At 44.6% G+C, this 21,144-nt stretch overlaps 1 protein-coding gene across 2 annotated transcripts; it reads left to right on the forward strand.

Moving 5' to 3' along the window:
- The first annotated feature begins 5,804 nt into the window (after positions 1–5,804).
- On the forward strand, positions 5,805–20,397 carry EEF2KMT (eukaryotic elongation factor 2 lysine methyltransferase). 2 transcript variants are annotated; one of them, XR_012641226.1, is made up of 8 exons: positions 5,805–6,070; positions 11,690–11,752; positions 14,704–14,784; positions 15,041–15,142; positions 15,335–15,468; positions 16,094–16,401; positions 19,003–19,102; positions 19,814–20,397. XR_012641226.1 is itself a non-coding variant. In XM_074965539.1 (8 exons), exons 1-8 carry the CDS (start codon positions 5,978–5,980, stop codon positions 19,912–19,914), a joined length of 1,032 nt encoding a protein of 343 aa, XP_074821640.1. In that variant the 5' UTR covers positions 5,805–5,977; the 3' UTR covers positions 19,915–20,382. The 2 variants fall into 2 exon arrangements, 1 of the variants encoding a protein (XP_074821640.1); XM_074965539.1 differs by having other exon boundaries at positions 18,953–19,102; positions 19,814–20,382.
- Positions 20,398–21,144: the final 747 nt, after the last annotated feature.

A 21,144-nucleotide genomic window follows, 5' to 3' on the forward strand; every position in this document is an offset into this window, starting at 1 on the left:
TGAGGGGAGAGGGGCTCAGAAAGAAAAAGGTTGAAAACCCCTGCTGTGGGATACTGACTCTGCCAATTTCACTGGAAAGGAATGGATGACCATGGACCAGGTCTTTCCCTTTTCCAGAACATAGGACAAAACTCCCCACTCAAATCTTCACTGGGACTAGTCACATGAATAAAGCTACATACTTAAACATGTTTAGGATGGGGAGCCAAGCTGCTCGTGTGTAGGTTTCACAGTATTATATACTCTGCGGTAGTGCCTAGCAGCCCGTCATATACCAGGGCTCATTGTGCTAGTCCAGGGGTGGCCAACCTGAGCCTGAGAAGGAGCCAGAATTTACCAATGTACATTGCCAAAGAGCCACAGTAATATGTCAGCAGCGCCCCATCAGCTCCCCCCGACCCCGCTCCCAGAGCCTCCCACCCACCGGCAGCCCGCCAATCAGTGCACATCCCTCCCTGCACCTCCTGATCAGCTGTTTCGTGGCGTGCAGGAGGTTCGGAGGGGGAGGGGGAGGAGTGAGGCTCAGGGGAGGGGGCGGGAAGGGGTGGAGTGGGGGCAGGGCCTGTGGGAGAGCCAGGGGTTGAGCAATGAGCACCCCCCGGCACATTGGAAAGTTGGCACCTGTAGTTCCAGCCCGAGAGTTGGTGCCTATACAAGGAGCCGCATATTAACTTCTGAAGAGCCGTGTGTGGCTGCAGAGCCACAGGTTGGCCACCCCGTGCTAGGTGCTGTACAAATACAATGAAAAAAAAAGGATCCATGCCCCCAAATAGCTTACAATGAAGTAAGAGAAGAGACAACTGGTGGAGACAGATGGGGGAGCATAAGGAAAAAATGAGTCAATATTGGTCGGCATGACAGGCAGCAGTCACAGCACACCAGCTGTCTGACTTTTGTGAAGTTTTTGTTTTAATGAGGGATTTTAATATATTACTTTGCACTTTTACAGCACTTTCTACTATCCAAGGATTTCAAATTTAAAAATAAAACACTAAACATTAATGAACTGAGACTCACGGGCTAGGGCAGGGGTGGGAACCTACGGCCCGCAGGCCGCATCCAGCCCACCAGACCTTTTAATCTGGCCCTCGAGCTTCCACCGGAGAGTGAGGTTGGGAGCTTTTCCCACTCCGGTACTCCAGCCGGGGAGTGGGGTCGGGGCCTTGCCTTGTTCCGCTCCATGCATGCAGCAGCTCCACGTGACTCCCGGAAGCAGGGGCAGCCAGGGGGCTCCACACGCTGCCCCTACCCCAAGCACCAGCTCTGCAGCTCCCATTGGCTGGGCACCACGGCCAATGGGAGCTGCGGGGGTGGTGCCTGCAGATGGGCCAGTGCGCACAGCGGCGTGGCCCTGCCTCCACATGGAAGCCGGAGGGGGGACGGGCCGCCATTTCCAGGAGCCACTTCAGATAAGCGCTGCCTGGATCCTGCACCCCTGAGCCCCACCCGCAACCCAACCTCCTTCCCCCGCCCTCCAAACCGTTTGATCCCAGCCCAGAGCACCCTCCTGCACCCCAAACTCCTCATCCTCTGCCCCACCCCAGAGTCTACACCCCCAGCCGGAGCCCTCATCCTCCCGTGTGCTCCAATCCCCTGCCCCAGCCGACCCTCCATACAATTTCCATACTGTGATGTGGCCCTCACACCAAAAAGTTTGCCCACCCCTGCGCTAGGTACTATTATCCAAACTTCATCCACCTTCCACTCTAAGTACAAGGCATACTTTTTTGACCTTGCCTTTGCTAATATAAACTATGAATGTGTAATATATTTTCTAAACTCCACTAACTAAACACTACACTGCACACACAATTTTCCCCCTGGGAAGAAGGTGAGAGACAGAATGGTGCACACATGAACAGATGTTAGTTATACTGCTTAATGTACTACTGGAAAACATTCAGAGATACTGCTGTGATGTGGGTGTTACAAGAATCTGAACAAAATAGAATTCTCATTTTACAGCTGAGAAAACAGAGGCATGGAGAGATTATGTGACTTGCCTGATGTCACACAGTAAGTCTCTGTCAGAGACAGGAAAGGTAATCAGAGCACCTGACAGTCTTGTTCTGATGTCCCACAACCACCCTTTCCCTGCATGTCTGCCTGAAATAACTCAGATGGAAAGGAAAACAAAAATGATGGGAAAGGATTTATCTATAATCAAACTTTTCATGCAAGTGTATTCTTCTATATCTCCTTTTGCCACATTACTTTCATTTACTAGCCCACTATTCTTTCTCCTATGTCTACAGATCCAGACTTTTAATGTTATTAAGGATATGGAATCTAGGATGATTAGAAGAGCATTAGACTGATCAAAGAACTCAGAAAGACAGCTTTTTGTTGGTATGTATAAGAATGAAAAAAGGAAGGAAATAGAACTATTCAGTACCACAAAACAGTTCCATCTTAGAAAATTACTTAGGCCCTGATCCTGCAAACACTGAAGTACATACATAACTTCATGCATGGGAATATTCTAACTGACTTCAACAAGACTATTTGTGTGAATAAATGTATGCACATGCTTAAGTATTTGCAGGACTGGACTCTTAGGACAAAATTCTGGCAATTACAGATTCTTTACAGTAACTAAGATAAAAGTTGTAGTTTGAACAATACAGAGACAAGCTGAGCATGGGATGTCATCTGTGAAAAATCCTGTTATCCTGAGGTCCATTCTATGGATGCAATTCTTTTTGGGTCACTTGAAAATTTCTCCCCAAAGGATATGAGAAACTCTCAAAACTCCTGTCTCCTTTTATTCAAAACGTGCTGAGGGTTGGAAATTCATCCCAACAAACAGTTCTGAGGTGAGACATGACATATGGCAATGCCTGTGAGCATTTATATAACACAGATAGCAGTGCTCACTATAAAAATACCATTCATCTTATTTGGGAATTGGCTATTGTACAAATGATCAGGGTTCAGCAAAGACCAAAGGGGAAGAGAAAGCAAAGGACAGAACCAAGGATGGAGCAAGAAAGAAAGAAAGAAAGAACATACTGATGGAGAGAAGAGAAGTTATCGATGATCGATTACCAGCTTCATCCTATTTGTTTCAATGTAGAATCTTGCACCTATTGATGCAAGAGCCTTCTCCTCTAATCTCTTACCACCTGGAACAACTTCCCTTTTCCTCTGTCTCACCAGTTCCATCCTTTTTCAAATACCATCTTTTCCACACTTCTTTCTCCCTCTTGATTTCGTTCTCCTTCTGCTACTCTGAAGCTCTCTTTTTGTATATAGCAATAAGTAATTCTGTAAATATGTCATTTATATTATGGTCGAGCACTGCTTTTTGCAAAACATATCCATAAATGTTTCAGCTGTGGTTGAATTTCCAAGGGGAACAGTTTACATTTAAAGCAATAACATCCGTTTGCAACCCAGACACCACAGCATCCTACTAAGCATACAAAGACAAGAAAACAAAACTGATCAGAAATTGACTTCACAGAATTAAACTGATCAGCCTATTTTCATTGACCAAGCTGAATGTACTGAAAAAAGAAAAACAAAGCATGAAAATTGAAAACGATGTTTTTTCTTCTTTGTTTTATTTAATCGATGTTCTTGTTTCAGTAATCCATGTTATTTTTAGTAACCAAGGATGCTATTAATGATACTAATTAAAGTATTAATTTTGTACCTGAGTGTCCCTTCGTTAAGGCCTGATCCTGCAAAGTGCTTCACATGGACTTCAAAGGGGCTCCTCTCAGGAGCAAAGGTCCCTCAAGCAGAGCTCCCTGCTAGATCTGGGCCTGAAGTTATAGGGGCAACCACGCAATGACTCCCAGCCATGATTTAACCCCCAGCAACCTCTTCAGAATTTGGTATGGAATGTTACCATGGGGTACCATAATGGGTCATCCCCAAATTCACAGGAGAGCTCTTTTTTCTCAGATGTTCCCAGTGTGTTGCAGAATAATTAGACAGTCCTGAATTTAATGTTCTCCTCCAATTTTTCCAGTAATTAATAAACCTCAAACCCTCTCTCTCATTAACTTGTGTTAGGTGACAGGTTTGTCTCTCCTGCCAGGAGTCCCATGCACTCAGCTGTGACAGATATTGTTATGTGGAATCCAGATATCGCTCACTGTGTGGAGATATTATGATGTGAGGCCATAAGCACTGGCCTGTGATGTAGATACCATGACATGGGATCCCAGAAACAGATAAAGTCATGTAGGAATGCAGGCAGCAGGCCATGAATGTGTGACATGAGAACATGGGCGCTGTGCAAAAAGACACAGAGCCATGCAGGGATGAAGGTGCCAGGCCATGACTTGTGACATGGGAATACGGAAGCCATGCCACAAGAACACAGAGCCACGCAGGGATGCAGGCACCAGGCCATCAAGTGTGACATGTGAACACTAGCATACAGTCATGCAGGAATACACATGTAATGGCGACAGACCCCAGTCGTCGGCGGGCGGGATTCTGGAGCTTAGTGCATGAGCCTCCACCGCATGAGCTAAAAGCCAACTGGCTGTTATTGAGTCTGCTCTACAGCCTTAGCTCTCTCTTTTTCTCATCTTGGTGCCACTAGATGGGACAGAACACCACACTGAGGTGATGTGTGGGTTATATACTTCCCCTAGCTGAGGAAGCACGTCCTGAGGTTCAAAGACTTCCCAGTTGAAATCCAGGATGAGCCCCCACTTGGAACACCGCCAGACCCTGGTCGTCAGTAGGCGAGATCGAACACCACTAGATGGGACAGAAGACCACACCCAGGAGGTGTGTGGGTTACACAGGCACCAGGCCGTCATGTGTGACATGGGAACAGGAGGACACAGAGCCACGCAGGGATGCAGGTGCCACGCTGGGATATGTGACATGGGAACAAGACACAGAGCCATGCAGGGACGCAGGCTCCAGGCGTCACGCGTGATATGGGAACACAAGGACACAGAGCCAAGCAGGGATGCAGGCTCCAGGCGTCAAGCGTGACATGGGAACACGAGGACACAGAGCCAAGCAGGGACGCAGGCTCCAGGCATCACGCGTGATATGGGAACACAAGGACACAGAGCCAAGCAGGGATGCAGGCTCCAGGCGTCAAGCGTGACATGGGAACACGAGGACACAGAGCCAAGCAGGGACGCAGGCTCCAGGCGTCAAGTGTGACATGGGAACACAAGGACACAGAGCCAAGCAGGCATGCAGGCTCCAGGCACCACACGTGACATGGGAATACAAGGACACAGAGCCACACAGGGATGCAGACTCTAGGCATCACACGTGATATGGGAACACGAGGACAGAGAGCCATGCAAGGACGCAGACACCAGGCATGACATAAGGAACACGAGGACACAGAGCCACGCAGGGACACAGGCTCCAGGCGTGACATGGGAACAGGAGGACGCAGGGACGCAGGCGCCAGGCCTGACATGGGAACACGAGGACACAGAGCCACGCAGGGACGCAGGCGCCAGGCCTGACATGGGAACACGAAGACACAGAGCCACGCAGGGACACAGGCGCCAGGCCTGACATGGGAACAGGAGGACACAGAGCCACGCAGGGACACAGGCTCCAGGCGTGACATGGGAACAGGAGGACACAGAGCCACGCAGGGACACAGGCGCCAGGCCTGACATGGGAACACGAGGACACAGAGCCACGCAGGGACGCAGGCGCCAGGCCTGACATGGGAACACCCGCACCCTGCAATGGGGACACAGAGCCAGGCTCCAGGCCGTGCCTTGGGTACACCCACGCCCCAGGGATCTGGTGAAACTGGCCCCATCGTCCCCACGGCGGGGCGGGGGCGGGGCGGCGACTGGTGCCACCCCCGGCTGGTCCGAGGCCTGGGCCGCAGTGGAGCCCGCGTCGCTCCCCGCCCCCGCAGGACGGGAGCGGGGGGTGTGTCTGCCCGGCAAGAGGCGATCACCCGAGACCAGGGACGCGGCCTGCCCTGAGGGGACGGCGGGACCCCGCTGAGCCGGGCTAGCGAGCGATGGATCCCGCGGCGGAGGAAGCCCGGCACCTGGGGCTCCGCTTCCAGCGCGGCTTCCTGGCCGGCAGGCGGCTCGGCGCCTTCCCCTGGGCGGTGAGTAGGAGCCGGGGGCCCCGGCACCAGCCCTCGACCCGGGAGTGGATGGGGAGAGGCCGCTCGCTGCGGAGAGGGGGCGGCAGGGGCCGCGGGGAGGGGCTGCCTGGGGCGGGTCCATGTGAGGGGCGGGCGGCAGGCGGGTTAGCCTGGCCCCGGCGCCGCCGGCTGGTCCAGGGCTACCCAGTCCTGGCCCCGGAGGCGCCCGGGCCTGGTGATCTGGGGCAGCCCAGTCCTGGCCCCAGGAGCCGCCCGGTGCCTGGGCCGGGTGATCCGGGGCCCATAGGTGCTGCTGCACCCCCTGACTTGAAGTGGTGTCCATCGTATACAGGCTTTACAGATTGGTTCAATAGCTCTCAGCTCCCCCACTCTACACGCTCTTCCAGCGCCCCTGTGTGGGGCTGCCCAGTCCTGGCCCCCAGCCACAGCCTCCCCCTTCTCTGACTCCTCTTACTGCGTTCGCCCGTGAAGAGTGCAGTGCTGGAGCGAGCCCGGCTAGCCGGAGCCCTGCTTGCCGGCTGTGCAAACACCTTAGCCCCCCGCTCTGCCAAGCCACCTCTGGCCTGCCGTGCCACTGGTACTCGCCTGCCAGAGAATCATACAATCTCAGGGCTGGAAGGTCATCTAGTCCAACCGCCTGCTCAAAGCAGGACCAACCCCCACCAAATCACGATGTTCTGGAAATGGGCTGCCCCCGATGGACCTGCTGCTCCTACCTGGTTTATTGCTATTGTTGGGAAAAGAAAATTAAATGATGTAAAAATTCTCATTTCAATCAGCAAAATAAGCTCCTTTCTCCTACTTGAGGTGAAGCTGGCGGGCTGTGATTTTGAGACCTGTCGTCTTTGAAAAGTGATCCTGGTTTCAAAATCAGAAACAGTTCTTTGAGTAGGGGCACTAAAATGGCTTTTATAATGGGGCTGCTGAAAACCATTGAACAAAAGCCCTTTAGGTGCATTCAGTTGCTATTATTACTGCAAGCTGGCCCTCCTGGTTGCTGTGCTCTGTGGGGTTGTTTTTTAGAGTTGGGAAATAGCCATACAAAAGTTGGGGTTTTTTAAGGTGTGCTGGTGTCACTAGTCCCAGCTCTTGTCCTAGCAGAGAGGAAGGATGGTCCAGGCATTAGGACGCTACTCAAGAATTTGGGAGACCTGGGTTCAATTCCCTGCTTGGCCACAGACTTCTTGTGTGATCTTAGTCAAATCACTGGGAGTCTCAGTGGTGATAGTACTGCCCTACCTCCTAGAGGTGTTACAAGCATAAATACATTAAAGATTCTGAGGTGCTCATAAGTACCTAAAGTAAATTGGTGTGCATATCTCTGAGTTGAGGATTTTTTTCTAGTAATTTAGTGTTCTGAATGAGTTGATCATGAGACACTGCACAACTGTCATCAACATCAACAGCTTTTCTCTTCACTCCAAACACTGTTGATCACACTGAGCACTCATTGCATTGGACTGTTTGTACCTGGAAAAAGCCGACCAAACTCTGCTCACTATAGAAGTATATCTTAAGCAAATGTTATATGGGTATTTAAAAAAGAAAAATACCGATTAAATGAAAAATGGAAAGAACGTGAAAGAAGTGCCTGGCACACTTGGATGTCAGAGGAAAAACTAGAACTGTACCAGTGAAACCAAGATATATGGTCACTATGTTTTTGCAGCTTGCTTGGACAGTCTGCCTATTCTTCCTCTTTTCAGCTTTGCTTTTATAGCATCTGAGGAATCTGCACCACAGAAAGGCCTGGGATTGTGGAACAGAATTCTGTTGGATTCATGAGTGAAACAGCTCTGATTTCATTCCATAGAGGGCAGTGACGTGCACACACTAGCCAACTCAATAGCCTTATTTTACTTTTTTAAACCTAGGGTATGTCTTCATTACCCGCCGAATTGGCGGGCAGCAATCAATCCAGCAGGGATCGATTTACCGTGTCTAGTCTAGATGCGATAAATCGACCCCCCACCCCCAACACTCTCCTGTCGACTCCTGTACTCCAGCGCCACGAGCGGCGCAGACGGAGTCGACGGGGGAACAGCAGCAGTTGACTCACCACGGTGAAGACACCACGGTAAGTCGATCTAAGTATGTCGACTTCAGCTATGTTATTCATGTAGCTGAAGTTGCATAGCTTAGATCGATCACCCCCCTCCCCCCCAGTGTAGATCAGGGCAGAGAGAGAGAGAGAGTGTGCGTGTGTGTGTGTCCCCTCTTTGATCCTGTGGAGTTCTCCATAGGCCTATAAACAGTCAGATTTAAAAATTGTATTAAAGCTAATGTTAAAAAATTATATAGTACACAGGTTAGGAAAAGAGTGTCTGTACATCTGGGTATAGTTCATAGATTATCCACAAATACAAAGTTTATTTTAAAAGTCATAAAATACATATCGCGCATAATCAGCAATAACCCAAATGTGGATGAATATATTTAACAATACATTTTAGATATTAGCATCCAAGTATTTGGGTACATCACTCATGAAAAGTTGTACAGAGAGTTGGTTGTGGAAAGCAAAATATATCAATGAGTGAAAATTGTCCCTCAGTAATTGAGAATTTTGGGTAGGTTGTCCATTAGAAAATACAATCCATCAAGGAAGTATTTCAGTTACTTTCCGATTTCACTTTTCATTGGCACTCCAGCTCATCTCTCCTGGTATTGCCGATGTCCGGTGATGTGTTCTATGTAGATGTTCCTCAACCACCTGATGGCATCCAACACCATGAGTTGCCGCATCAGCTGAGCATAGCGCTGACTAATTCTGCATTCTCTCAACACTCGCTCGTTACTGGGGTCCCATCCGCCCCGGGCTCCGACGATCAGCGCGTGTGTCTGAATCTGGTAACACTTAGCTGTCAAGCTTTCGGCCAGAGGGGTGTATTTTACTACTGTGATAAAGAACCATCTACACCAGAAGTACCTACTTAGGCAGACAGCTACTAAATTGTGTTACACAAAATTCTTCAGTCTCTAAACTTTCTTTTGTATGTGAGAGAATACTGGCAAAATAAGCTTCTGTTTTTGATTGGCTCAATCACTTATGATAACATGTTTAAACTTATGTCCTGGACGTTTGTGGATTTAGCCTAATTTCAGTGGTTGGTCCTTTTAGTATAGCTATTTTGGAATTCTTCACATTTATATTTTCAACCTGTTTAAATACTGATAGAAACATGTGCAAACTACTCCTTTTCAGCACTGATTGAGTCAACATTACAAACAACCAAATGTTTCTAACTTTAAGATGATTAAGTAATGTTCAGAGACCTGTTATCAGGTGTCATCCATGGCTCACCATTATAGTTTTCATGAAATTTAAGCCAAATTGTTGACCCTAGTTTTTTTCATTTAATAGTTCTCGTTATCTGTGGCTAAAGCACAACAGCCAGACAGATTCAGAATAGTCATGTTTGTTGCAGGCACTAATACACTATTTTAATGAACAATTTATTCACTTTCCATGATTATTCACCAGACCAACAAAACACTCAGAAAGTAAGTATTAGGCAATTTCTCGGGAAAATTATATATAAATGTAGCCTTCACCTTTGAACACTGTGGACACAATTTGATCTGAAATATGCTTACAATTAACTTTGCAGGGTCACTTACTGGGAATAGTAATAATTACAAGATGTCTGACAGTAAATATGCATCTAAAATTTGACTCGGGTCTCAACATTAACTATAAGGTATACAATCTAGAATATCCCCATATTTACAGATATTTAAAGTTTATCTAGTACACAGCAGAATTCAGAGGATATGCGCCCCATCATAGCTGAATAGTCTGATTTGTCAGAAAGTATTTAAGAAATATGCTACTGAGACCCAGAGATCTAAATCAACCCTTAGTTCACTGTGACAGACCTAAAGATGGGTTTGCTCCTGAACTCTGTGAGTAGGGGGGCTTAGATGACTCTAAGAGTTTGCAGTGTGAGGCCATCATTAAGGCTAAAAATTCTTCCAACAAATCCTAGGAGCTGCCACATCAGATATTGACATTTGAAGTGAAAAGTTGTCAGGGCACTTTCATAATCTCCTTACTTTTATTTTGTAGATGGCAGAAAAAAGGTAAATTAAGTATAGTATCCTCACAGAAGGGCACAAAACATAGGATTCATGTTGTTCTGCCATCTATCATCAGAATGAAGAGACAAGAAAAATCCAGATGTGTCTTAAGAATTTTCCTTTCCATTTCTGTTATTTGACATAGAGAAGGAGGAGATGCAAACCTTGGGACCTGTTCAGCACATGCATGGGCCAGATGATCAACCAATGTAAATTAGTTTTAACTCTATTGATTTCAGTGTAGCTAGTTTATACCAGGCAACAATCTGGCCCCATATACCTCAGTAGTGACTCCAAATATTAAAACTAAAGATTGTTGACTGCAGTGATTCTGCAACAAAATCCCTCAATTTACAAGCTAATTCCACAGTACAAATAACGCTCATTCGGAGGATTTTTTTTCTTTCCTAAAATGGCTGTGCTTCATGGTCTAATTCATCTGTTCATAGCATCTGGTATTAGGGCAAAGCTAATTTCAGAAAATCAATTCACCATAGAATATTTGCAGTATGTTCAGAATGGTGCGTTGGCAGCTCCTGTTCTGAGTTTATTAGTATAGAATAAAGAATGCCTGAGTTTAGCAGACAGTGGGTGTCACCACTCATTCCTCTTGAACCCTCTGTGTTTCAGTTGCAATGTGCTGTAGTGTCACTTTTCAGACATCAGCCTCAATATTGACCCTTTTGCAGTAAAGTAAGTTTTTTCTCAGAACAATTTCCCTGTAGGAGGATTTGCAGTTTACAGACCGCAGTGTTTTGAAACAATTCAGGACATCTGTTTACTTCACTATCTAGTGAGTTTTACTGCTGTTGATTTCACCATTTATACGTTCCTCTGTGAACCATTTTCTCAGCATTTCAACCACTAGTGAAGGGCCAAATACCCACTTGCCTTATTTACACAAATGGTCCCATGGACTTCAGTGGAACTAGTCATCTGAGTAAAGTGAGCAGGTTTGGCTAGAAATGGATCAATGAAAAAAGGCTGAAGAAATATAACTGGCCACTGAGGTTATATTGAAACAGCACTCTTGGTTATAAGATTTCTGTTCAAGACAATTAATGCAATAAATCTATGTGGGGGATATAGTGTCTAGCAACAGGCAGATTTTGTTCTTACTTCGATGCCAAGATTTCCAATGTCTGGAGAGATACTCAGCTCTCCTCTTGGAGAAGGGAAGATTTAATATGTCTCACCTCATTGGGGTGGGAGCTTTGTACATTAGTGTGGGAGGGCTGACTGATTAGTCATCTGGTCTTCACCTTTGTTTTTTACTTTCCTCATTCAATTAATAATAATTATGTATTTGTATTGCAGTAGCAGCTATATACATTATAGATTATGTTAATATTATGGCTTACAGAAGGCTCTTTATTACTTCTTTATTTCCTACCATCTGGGTGTGATTTATTTATTTTTAATCACAAAGCAAGTAACATACTCTGTTAAAGGAGTTTTCACCAGTTTGTGGTGTTCAAACGTGGTAATGGAATAGCATCCTGGAATATTTCTCAACTTTTTTCCCCTCCTTTTGTGTAGGAACTTGAAAAAAAATTAAAGAGTTCATCAGATGCCTTGCTACTACTGGATATTTTGCAGAAGGTAAAACATGTTATTTTAATATAATCAGATTTCAATACATATCATAGAGCAGACTAGAACTATTCTAAAGATAGGATGCCACCTAGTGTAATGAAAACCATTGCATCGTATTCTTTTAAAATTGTATTTAAAAAACAGTAAGGGAGTCAGATCTAATACTAATCTCTGTGTTTACCTATAGAATAGCAGATTTTCTTTTATTCATGTTATGTAACTATCCTTCATAGGCAAGGGAGTTGGAACACAAGAAAGGCATGTTTTTATTTATTTTGAAATTTGAGAAATGGTTAGAGACTGTAGTGTTCATGCAAAGTGTCAAACACTGAATTTTCCTATTGATTCATAGAGGCAATATAATGAGAGGTGCAGCAGTATAAACTTCCCAGAATACTCCGCCAGTGTGCTTTAACCTTGACGTGAGGGGCCATCTCTAAGGTTAAGAGGGTTAATTCACTCTCCATTCCCATTCAGTCCTTTGCTGCGTCTGAGGCTACAATACGAATGCCAGCTAGTACCAGTTTAGGGGCGTGGGATTGGTTGTGATGTGAATTCTGTTCAGTAGGTCTTGGGCTGAGACCATTGTCTCCTTTCCCATGAGTAGGGTCCTACCAAATTCACAGTCCATTTTAGACAATTTCACAGTCATAGGATTTTTAAAATAGTAACTTTCATGATTTCAGCTATTTAAATCTGAAATTTCACAGTGTTGTAATTGTAGGGGTCCGGGGCTGGGAGGTTGCAAGGGGGGTTGCAGTACTGCTACCTTTACTTCTGTGTTGCTCGTGCTGGTGGCTCTGCCTTCAGAGCTGGGCAGCTGGAGAGCGGCGGCTGCTGACTGGGAGCCAGGCTCTGAAGGCAGAGCCTCCGCCAGCAGCAGCGCAGAAGTAAGGATTAGGGATGTAAATAGCATTTTAAAAAATAACCATTTAAACTATTAAAATTGTATCAGCGAAGGTTTAACTGTTAATGAGTTCACAACATAGGTGCAGGAACTAGGGGCGTGGGGGATGCTGCAGCAATTCCACATTTTACCCAGGGTCCCAGTTGCCGGCCCCGCACCCGTGAGTTGGCCCCCTGGGGGTCCCAGGGCTCCAGCCCCGCACCTGCCCCCACCTGTGGCCCCAGCCTCATCCCTCTTACTGTTTACTGAATACATTATTGGTAAGACTAATGCTTATCAGTTAACCAGTAACATTTTACATCCCTAGTAAAGATGGCATGGTATGGTATTGCCACCCTTACTTCTGCACTGCTGCTGGCAGGGCGCTGCCTTCAGAGCTGGGCACCTGGCCAACAGCCACCCCCTCTGGCCGCCCTGCTCCGAAAGCGTCACAGAAGTAAGGGTGGCAATATCACAACCCCCCTAAGCTAACCTTCTGACCACCCCCCTGCAATTCCCTTTTGGGTCAGGCCTCCCAATTTGAGAAATGCTGGTCTCTCCCATGAAATCTGTATAGTATAGGGTAAAAGCACACAAAAGACCAGATTTCACGGAGGGAGACCAGATTTCACGGTCCATGATGTGTTTTTCATGGCCGTGAATTTGGGAGGGCCCTACTCATGAGTGATAAACAGTTGTGATATCTTCTAGCACTGGCTGGATCTGAACTGGCAATCTGGCAGTGAAAGGCTGTTCATCTCTCTCCCAAATCTGTGAGATTGCTAGTCTGCCACAGTTGCCTTTTAATTTAAATTGGAACATACAAAAAGGCAGTAATTGCTTTCAGTGGGCTTGTGCCCTCTGATCAGTTGCATTAAAACAGTTACAACTCTGTCTTATTTTTTTAAATATCAAGTATTGGGCTTTTAGAGCTGGTGGAAAGTTTTCAAAATAGCAATTAATTTTAAATACAAAAAAAATCAAGAAAAAGCTCTAACTTCAATTTTTCTTACAGGTCTGTTTGTGACATATATTGTGTATTGACTGATAGTGTGTCTTCGTGTGTATGGAAATAGGGTACTACATCCTCACATGTGGTACAAATACTGGGAACACGAAGCTACTCCCATTTCCTGTCTATCACATGTGATTGCAGTTCAGTCCCTACTTGCTTCATAAAGGATAGAATATCAAGTACTTCTCCACAGTCTTTAGTATCAAATTCTTGTCATATTGTCACAGTGAACACCTCCTTCTGAACAAAAGTGTGTTCCCAACTGTGGAGCACAATGGGCCTCAAGTCCTATGTATTGATCGCCTTCCACATGTGGAACCCCTGACTGAGATGCCCACATGTAGGGAGAGCACAGCTTTGGAGTCAGGGTCCATCATGCCTAGCCGAGTGCAGAATTCAGCCTAAGCCACTTATATAAAGGGAACTGTAACTATTAAGAGTAAATTAAGGGACCTAATTCACCATAACCTATTTGTTGGGGCTAATTGAAGAGCTGAAGTGACCTAACTTGCCAACTTTTCATTTGCTGGAGGACCAGTGTGACTGACACTTTCTCAGTGAACATTGCCTTGATTCAAAACAAAGGGTAGACATGTGTGGGGAGAGTCTCTTTCCTGAGTCCAGCATGGAGCTAGAGTGAGTATATGTACACAAGCTGGGAATGGCTCCCAGCTCCAAGTGTAGATGGAGCAGTCCTGTTTATTTATTTATAGGGTTGGGGCCTGGAAGAAAAATGAGAGGAAAGAGCCACTCAGACTCATTTTCCTTTCAGTTTTACTGTTTATTTTTGGGGGGCAAAGTAGAGGATGTGTGGCTCCCTCACATCTGTGACCGGCTGGGGGTACCAGAATTCACTGCAGGAATGTACATGGAATTTTTTTTTCCAGTTGAGTATCAAATAGCTTAGCTGCAAATTGAAATTACCCAGCATTCCCAAGGTACAAAGTGAACCGAGCAAATTGGTAGCTATCTTTTCCTCCCCTGTTCCTTCAGTGCCTCTAATAAAATCCTCACCTGGTAGCTGGTTGGTCTGCAGGTGTTGTTTTATCATTTCAGACTATTCTTCACCCCTTATGCCTGAAATATCCCCCTTCCTTGAAGTACAGAAGATGCTTCATATCTGAACTCATTAAAAAGGTAGTGTTGGGATTATATATTGCTTGGCACTCTTTTTCCATTCAACCTGTTATTAAAAGTAACTTGAAAATATGTTTTTTGCAGTATTGGCCCAGGCTCGGCTGATCATTTGTTATAACAAAAATTAGCATTAAATGCATATGTTATGGTTAAAGATGGAATAAATGGTATTTGACTATGTGTTCATTGCCTGTGTTTCATTAATAATATCTGGAGATCTGAAGTTCTTCACTGATCTCTCTTCTCTTTCCCACAGCATGAGTCCGTAGCAACCGAACCCCTGGATGAATTGTATGATGTACTAGCAGATATTTTAAATAAAGAAGAATCTACCAACTGTTATAAAAGCTACTTACTGGTAAAAGCTAATATCTTCATTGTTATATGTCCTTTTTTATCGTTTAAACTGAGCCATAATTGGTTTAAAAATAAAACCCAGAAACCCTAAGTGTAAAATACTTACCTTCTCCCAGACGCTAATGTTGATTTAAAATTGTGAAATGTGGTGGCCGTGCCAATGCATCTTTCTTTCCCTGCGTGTGTCTTCTAGCCCACAGGAGACTCTGTTACACTTTCTGAGACGGTGGCAATAATCTCACAGGGAACCACAGGACTAGTAACGTGGGATGCTGCTCTTTATCTTGCTGAATGGGCAATAGAGAATTCTGCCATTTTCAGTAACAGGTAATGGAGCTCTAGTTACATGAAATCACAGCTAGAAAACTGGGGGAACAGAGTTAACTTAAATGTTTTCATTCATATTATAAATGAGTTACACGACAGTAGTTTGACATTATACTATATATGCCCCTAATATAACTAAGAACTGTAACAATGCATATTTTTAAAATCCTAGACAAAAACTCCAACTCAGGTATCCATAACCCTCAGGGGAGAGGGGGGCAGTATTAATTTCCCTTGTCCAAAACACTTTTAAATCATAAAATACTTGGCAGTCCAAGGAGGTATAACTAGGAGGATAGTATGAAATTTAACAAGATAACATTCTAGTCTGGATATATGCATAATATACCGCAGGGCACAGTCCTGTATTGGTCCCCAGGAGATGTTAATTTTATTCACATTTTCACTCTCTAATTGCTATTATTATAATTGAATCCTAATTATTTTTCATTCCTGATACTTATTTGAAGCAAAGACTGGAATCTGGATAGTTTATTCAAGAATCACTGAAATCATTTAAAGCTAGTTTCGCTCTTAGGTGCATATATTTCTATTGGTTTTGATTCCGTAACTGAATCTTGTTAGATCCATGTGTAAATACTGATTTTAATCCATTAACCTTCAGGACTGTCTTGGAATTAGGAAGTGGGATTGGCCTCACAGGAATTGCAATCTGTAAAACCTGTAATCCTAAGGCATATGTGTTTAGTGACTACCATCACTGTGTTCTTGAGCAACTGAGAGAAAACATCCATTTAAATGGCTTTGTTCTGGAGTCTGAAACTGAGAATCACACCAAAATGCAATCCCAAAGCCAGAGGGCAGAAGTGATGGATTTACAAGGACCAAAAATAACAGTTGCAGAACTTGACTGGGATTCTGTTGCAGAGGAACAACTTTCAGCGCTTCAAGCTGATGTTGTCATTGCAGCAGGTACAGTACATTTCTGATCGCATCTCACTGTGATGAAATAACAATAGAAATGCAAAAATAATAATTACTGAACTTTATTCAGTCAAGATGACTGGTCAGTCAACTACAAATTCTGAAATGTGAGGGGTGTAATTCTGCCTTATTTTACCATCCTGTCTTCATCTCAATATTCAGTGGTTGTTTACTCATCCTTGAAAAGCAATTTATTTCTCTTTTGTCACTTCTTCTGTTTTAAAATTGGAGGTGAATTCCATGTTTCCAGAGCACCGCTGGCTGGCACTCTCAGCAAGGATAGTGCATATTAAAGAAATTTTACTTTTACAGCACTTGCTCATCTGATAATGTTAAGGAGTTTAATAGTAAATCTAATAATACTAAGTCTAACAATACCAGGGGCTTGTCTAGACAAAGTGTGTGGCAAGCGGGGGTGGAAATCTACAACATGCACTTACTGTGTCCCTACTACCACACACTAAAAGTTCCCAAGTGAGCTTTGATGTACCCCGGTTTCAAAGTCAAATACAGCGAAGTGAACTACAGAACTTTTAATGTGTGGTAGCAAAGTCCACATGGCTAGAGGGCAGCACACTCTGTGCAATGTGGAGTCACATGTCACCTTGCCACACACCAACTGTTCTTCTAGACAAGCTCCAGAACTGCACAGATGTAGCTGAAGGCAGAATTTCAGCCCATTTTTTGGGTGAGTGTGAACTAAGCAAGCTGCTTAAGAGTTCAGGTGAGGTGCTGAAAGGTGTGTGAGGACTGATACAATGTATCACGTGTAGACCATTAGCCATAAAAAGATGTTTATTCCATAAAAGTAATGATCAGATATCTAATCCATTACACAGGGCTCTGAAAACGGCCTAACTTGAGCTCATAAAAACAAGGAAATTTAAAGTTTAGGATAAAGTGTTATGCTCGGTATGTCTAGATAGCACAGTTCATATTTTTATTAGGTTAAATCCAGTATGACTGATCTCTTTGACCATTGGCCCATACACAGGTCTTGGCTTTTGGGTGCCCTAGTTGTACATCACAGGGATTATACTGAAGTGACCAACTCCTGAACATCAGGGCTCATAACAAAGACCAGTAGAAAATTGCAGAATCAGAATGTTAATTTGTGAGATTGACACTTGTGATACTTCAAGGGGCAGTTTTTACATTGTTTCATCAGGGTTTCCACCCTTAGAAATTATTCCAGAGTCAACCAACTGTAATTTAACTCCTGGCCTTTGCAATGAGGTGTTGCAATGTGAGCTGCTTTCAATTCAGTTGCAACCAGAGAAGGCCAAATCTGTAAAATCCACATATGCAGACCATTTTTCCCCCTTCACCAGCACGGTAGTAAGGGTTAAATATAAAGATCCCATTGCAGGATCAGGACCTAATTATCTTTTTACTTATTTGTGCACCAGCTTCACTGAAGGGCAATTCAGTAAAGTGGAGAGGTCTCTTTAAACAAACACTTTTTAAAAATCCTTTGATAGTTGGAATCTGGAGTCAACCTCTTCACCCACCAGCATTAAAGCAATCTTTAAAACAGGTGACAGTCCATCCGTACCAGCACTCTCTCTCGCCTCAGGTACGCACACTTGCAGGCCCCACCAGCCACCACAGCAGTTCTTTCAACCCAATGCCACTCCAGTCAAGGCTCTATCGGTTCACAGGGTTATCACCTCACCCCGCCCAAACGTCAACAGAAAGTCCATGAGGAATAACATGAAACAGCCTCATGTGATTCCTTTTCACCCATTGTTTGTCCCAGCCTTTCCGCAGACTTCTACTCTTCTTCTCCCTGAAGGGAGGACACTAGCTCTTTGATAGGCCCAGGGCCTTTGCTTCCTGGCATCTTCTTATCAAAATAAACCTTTAATAGTCTGCCATCCAACATGAACTCCTAAAAGCTCAGCCATGCCAGAACCCCATCTCCAGCCAGGTCTATCTCTAGTGCCAAGGAGAACTAGCCAAATCCTGCTTGTTTTATATTATCTTCTCAGGCCAGCTCTACGCTACAGACCTAGGTCAGTATAACTACATCGCTCTAGGGTGTGAAAAATCCACACCCCTGAGCAACATAGTTATACCAACCCACTCCCCCCCCCCCCGTAGACAGTGCTACATCAACAGGAAAGCTTCTGCCGTCAACATAACTACTGCCTTTCAGGAAGGTGGATTAACTACGCTGATGGGAGACGCTTTCCCATTGGCATAGGAGTGTCTTCACTGAAGAGCTACAGCAATGCAGCTGCACCAGTGCAGCGTTTTAAGTATAGGCCTACCCTCAGTCTCCACCCCAGCTGAGTGTAATAAATGACTCGTCAATCACAGGTACATTCCCTCTGGTCTATATGGGCTCTCCTGAGGAGCTGGTCCCTAGTCATAGGGGCTGGTCCTGGTTCCCTTTTTAAAGGGCCATGTTCCCATAATACAGGTCAAATTCTCATCTTAAATTACTTGACCGTGCCTCCATTTAATCCTTTTATTTTGTTTTTAGTCTGCTTTTTGTTTTGTTTATAAATATACAAACCCTTTCCTTTTTATGTAGATGTGGTGTATGATCCCCAGATAATTTTATCCCTTATCGGTGTCCTGCAGCAACTTTCCATTTCCAAAACTGCTGGAAAACCACCTGAGATCTACATTGCCTTCACAGTTCGTAATCCAGACACTTATCACCTCTTCCAGACTGAACTCGGTAAGAGTTATGCTGTATATATGCCATAATAGGTTTGCACTTCTTCCCAGTTACTTAATCTTGTTACAGAGCTGAAGACAGCCATCTTTGATGGTGGGCATTGCTTTAGTTAAGGTTCCAATACACCAGCTGAATCCTGTGGGGTCTGAATAGGAGCAACGGTCTGCCCCCCATAGAGCTGATTTCAGGAACGGGGCCTCTTTTTACTGTGTCCTAATGAGACTAATATTTGCTACATTGCCTCCTCAAAATGAATTGCAAGCTTGGTGACCACTAGCCAAGCAGATAACGAGGGTTGTTAACAACAGTAAATAATCATCTGTGCTCTAATGTTGTACAGGTAACATTCCAGCTGAAGCCTAAAACTGAGGTTTTGACCATATAGACAGGGTCAGATACAATTAAACTGTGGGCGGGGGGAGGGAGATGTTTGGGATTTCCCTCACAGCATCCTCAAAAATCTAGACTTCTACAGAATACAAGCTGGATGTGTGGTCCTTCAGAAGTGGGTAATTAATAAAATGATGCTGAATATATGGCACAAGCATATAGTAGAAATCTCTTTAAATTACTTACCGTGAATATTTGTGTCTCTTGCTTTCACCGCCTACTAATGATCCATTATTACAAGATTTGGCACACAGTAGTATGTATGTTTTGTATTTTACTAAGCAGAAGAGTGATTGTTTTTATTTCTGTTTCTCCCTCCAGATAAAGTTGGGATCGGATGGCAGGTTGTTCCTACTCACACAAAGAACCTTTTCCTATATGACCTGCATTCAAACATAACTCTTCTAAAATTACTTGCGTAGACTTTGTAAATCCAATATTACTACTAGACATTTTGACAGACTAAGCATAAGATCTATCATGATCATGACAATGATCTTGAATTCTGGACATGTACTTGAGTGGCAGACTCAGAAAGCAAGTTTAAGCTCTGTACATTGTCAGTGTGTTTTAGGCCACAATGCTGCAATTGATAGTGGGTGGGTGGACAGCCTCACCTGTGTGCAGCCCTGCTGCCTCCAGTGTGGTTCCTTGGGAGTCCATAGGTTGTCAGTTGCAGGAATGGGGCCTTATTCAGACTGAGATTTTACTCTTCCAGAGGGCACAAGGAGGTAAACTGTAGTGTTTCTATGGTGTTGTGATATGCACACATTGGAAATAAGTTTTGTGACACCAAAAATAATGACTCTCTTCCCGGCACGGTGAAATAGAGCAATGAACAATTTAAGTTTATATATTAAAGAATAGTTTATATTTGCTATTGTTTTTGAGCCATGATCTGTTCGTTCAGACTTTCTGCAGTGCTTGTCGTCCTCTCACAACTCAAATAATAGAATAGCTACAATAAATGCATTGCTGTTTCTACAGTGCCATAGGTTTGCCTGGTTTGAAATATAAGTCAGGGCGTCAGATTCTGATGTAAATCAGAACTAGCTCCTATTTTACACTGGTGGACATGTGCTCAGAATCTAGCCCTGGGGCTCAGTCCTGTGCGGCATGGTGTTCTCTTGGGAAACACGGAGCAGCATCAGCTCTCACTGAAGTTGATGAGTTTTAGACTGTTCAGCAACTTGGAGCTTCAAGCCACATATTAGACATAACACACCTGAGGAGTCAAACAAACAGCAGGGGATGAGGGAAAGAGAAGGGCAGCGTTTGAATAGAGTCAGAGCCATTTATTTGTTTTGTTGTAGGTGGGTCATATTGGTTCCAGTTGGGGATGGGAAGGAAAGTTAGAGCAGGATGGGAATGGAGTAAGTTTGGCTATAGAAGGCCCATTGGAAGCAGGAGTTCCAAACAGGGGCTATGCAGGAGAGTGAGGACATTTTGCCTATGAGAAGATGGAGACTGTGCCAGACTCATGGGGAGGGGGCACACGGGGGTTAACATGACTGAGGGGCAGGTAGGTCTATCTTTGGAAGTATCCTATTTTAAAATTCTATGATCATATAGACAATAAGAAGATCCCATTTCCTTTGCACCACACCAGAAGATGGACAGATAGTGGACTCAGTGAGCCTCCTCCTACTAAT

Source organism: Natator depressus, chromosome 10 (assembly GCF_965152275.1).
Source record: "Natator depressus isolate rNatDep1 chromosome 10, rNatDep2.hap1, whole genome shotgun sequence".
Classification (NCBI taxonomy): domain Eukaryota; kingdom Metazoa; phylum Chordata; order Testudines; family Cheloniidae; genus Natator; species Natator depressus.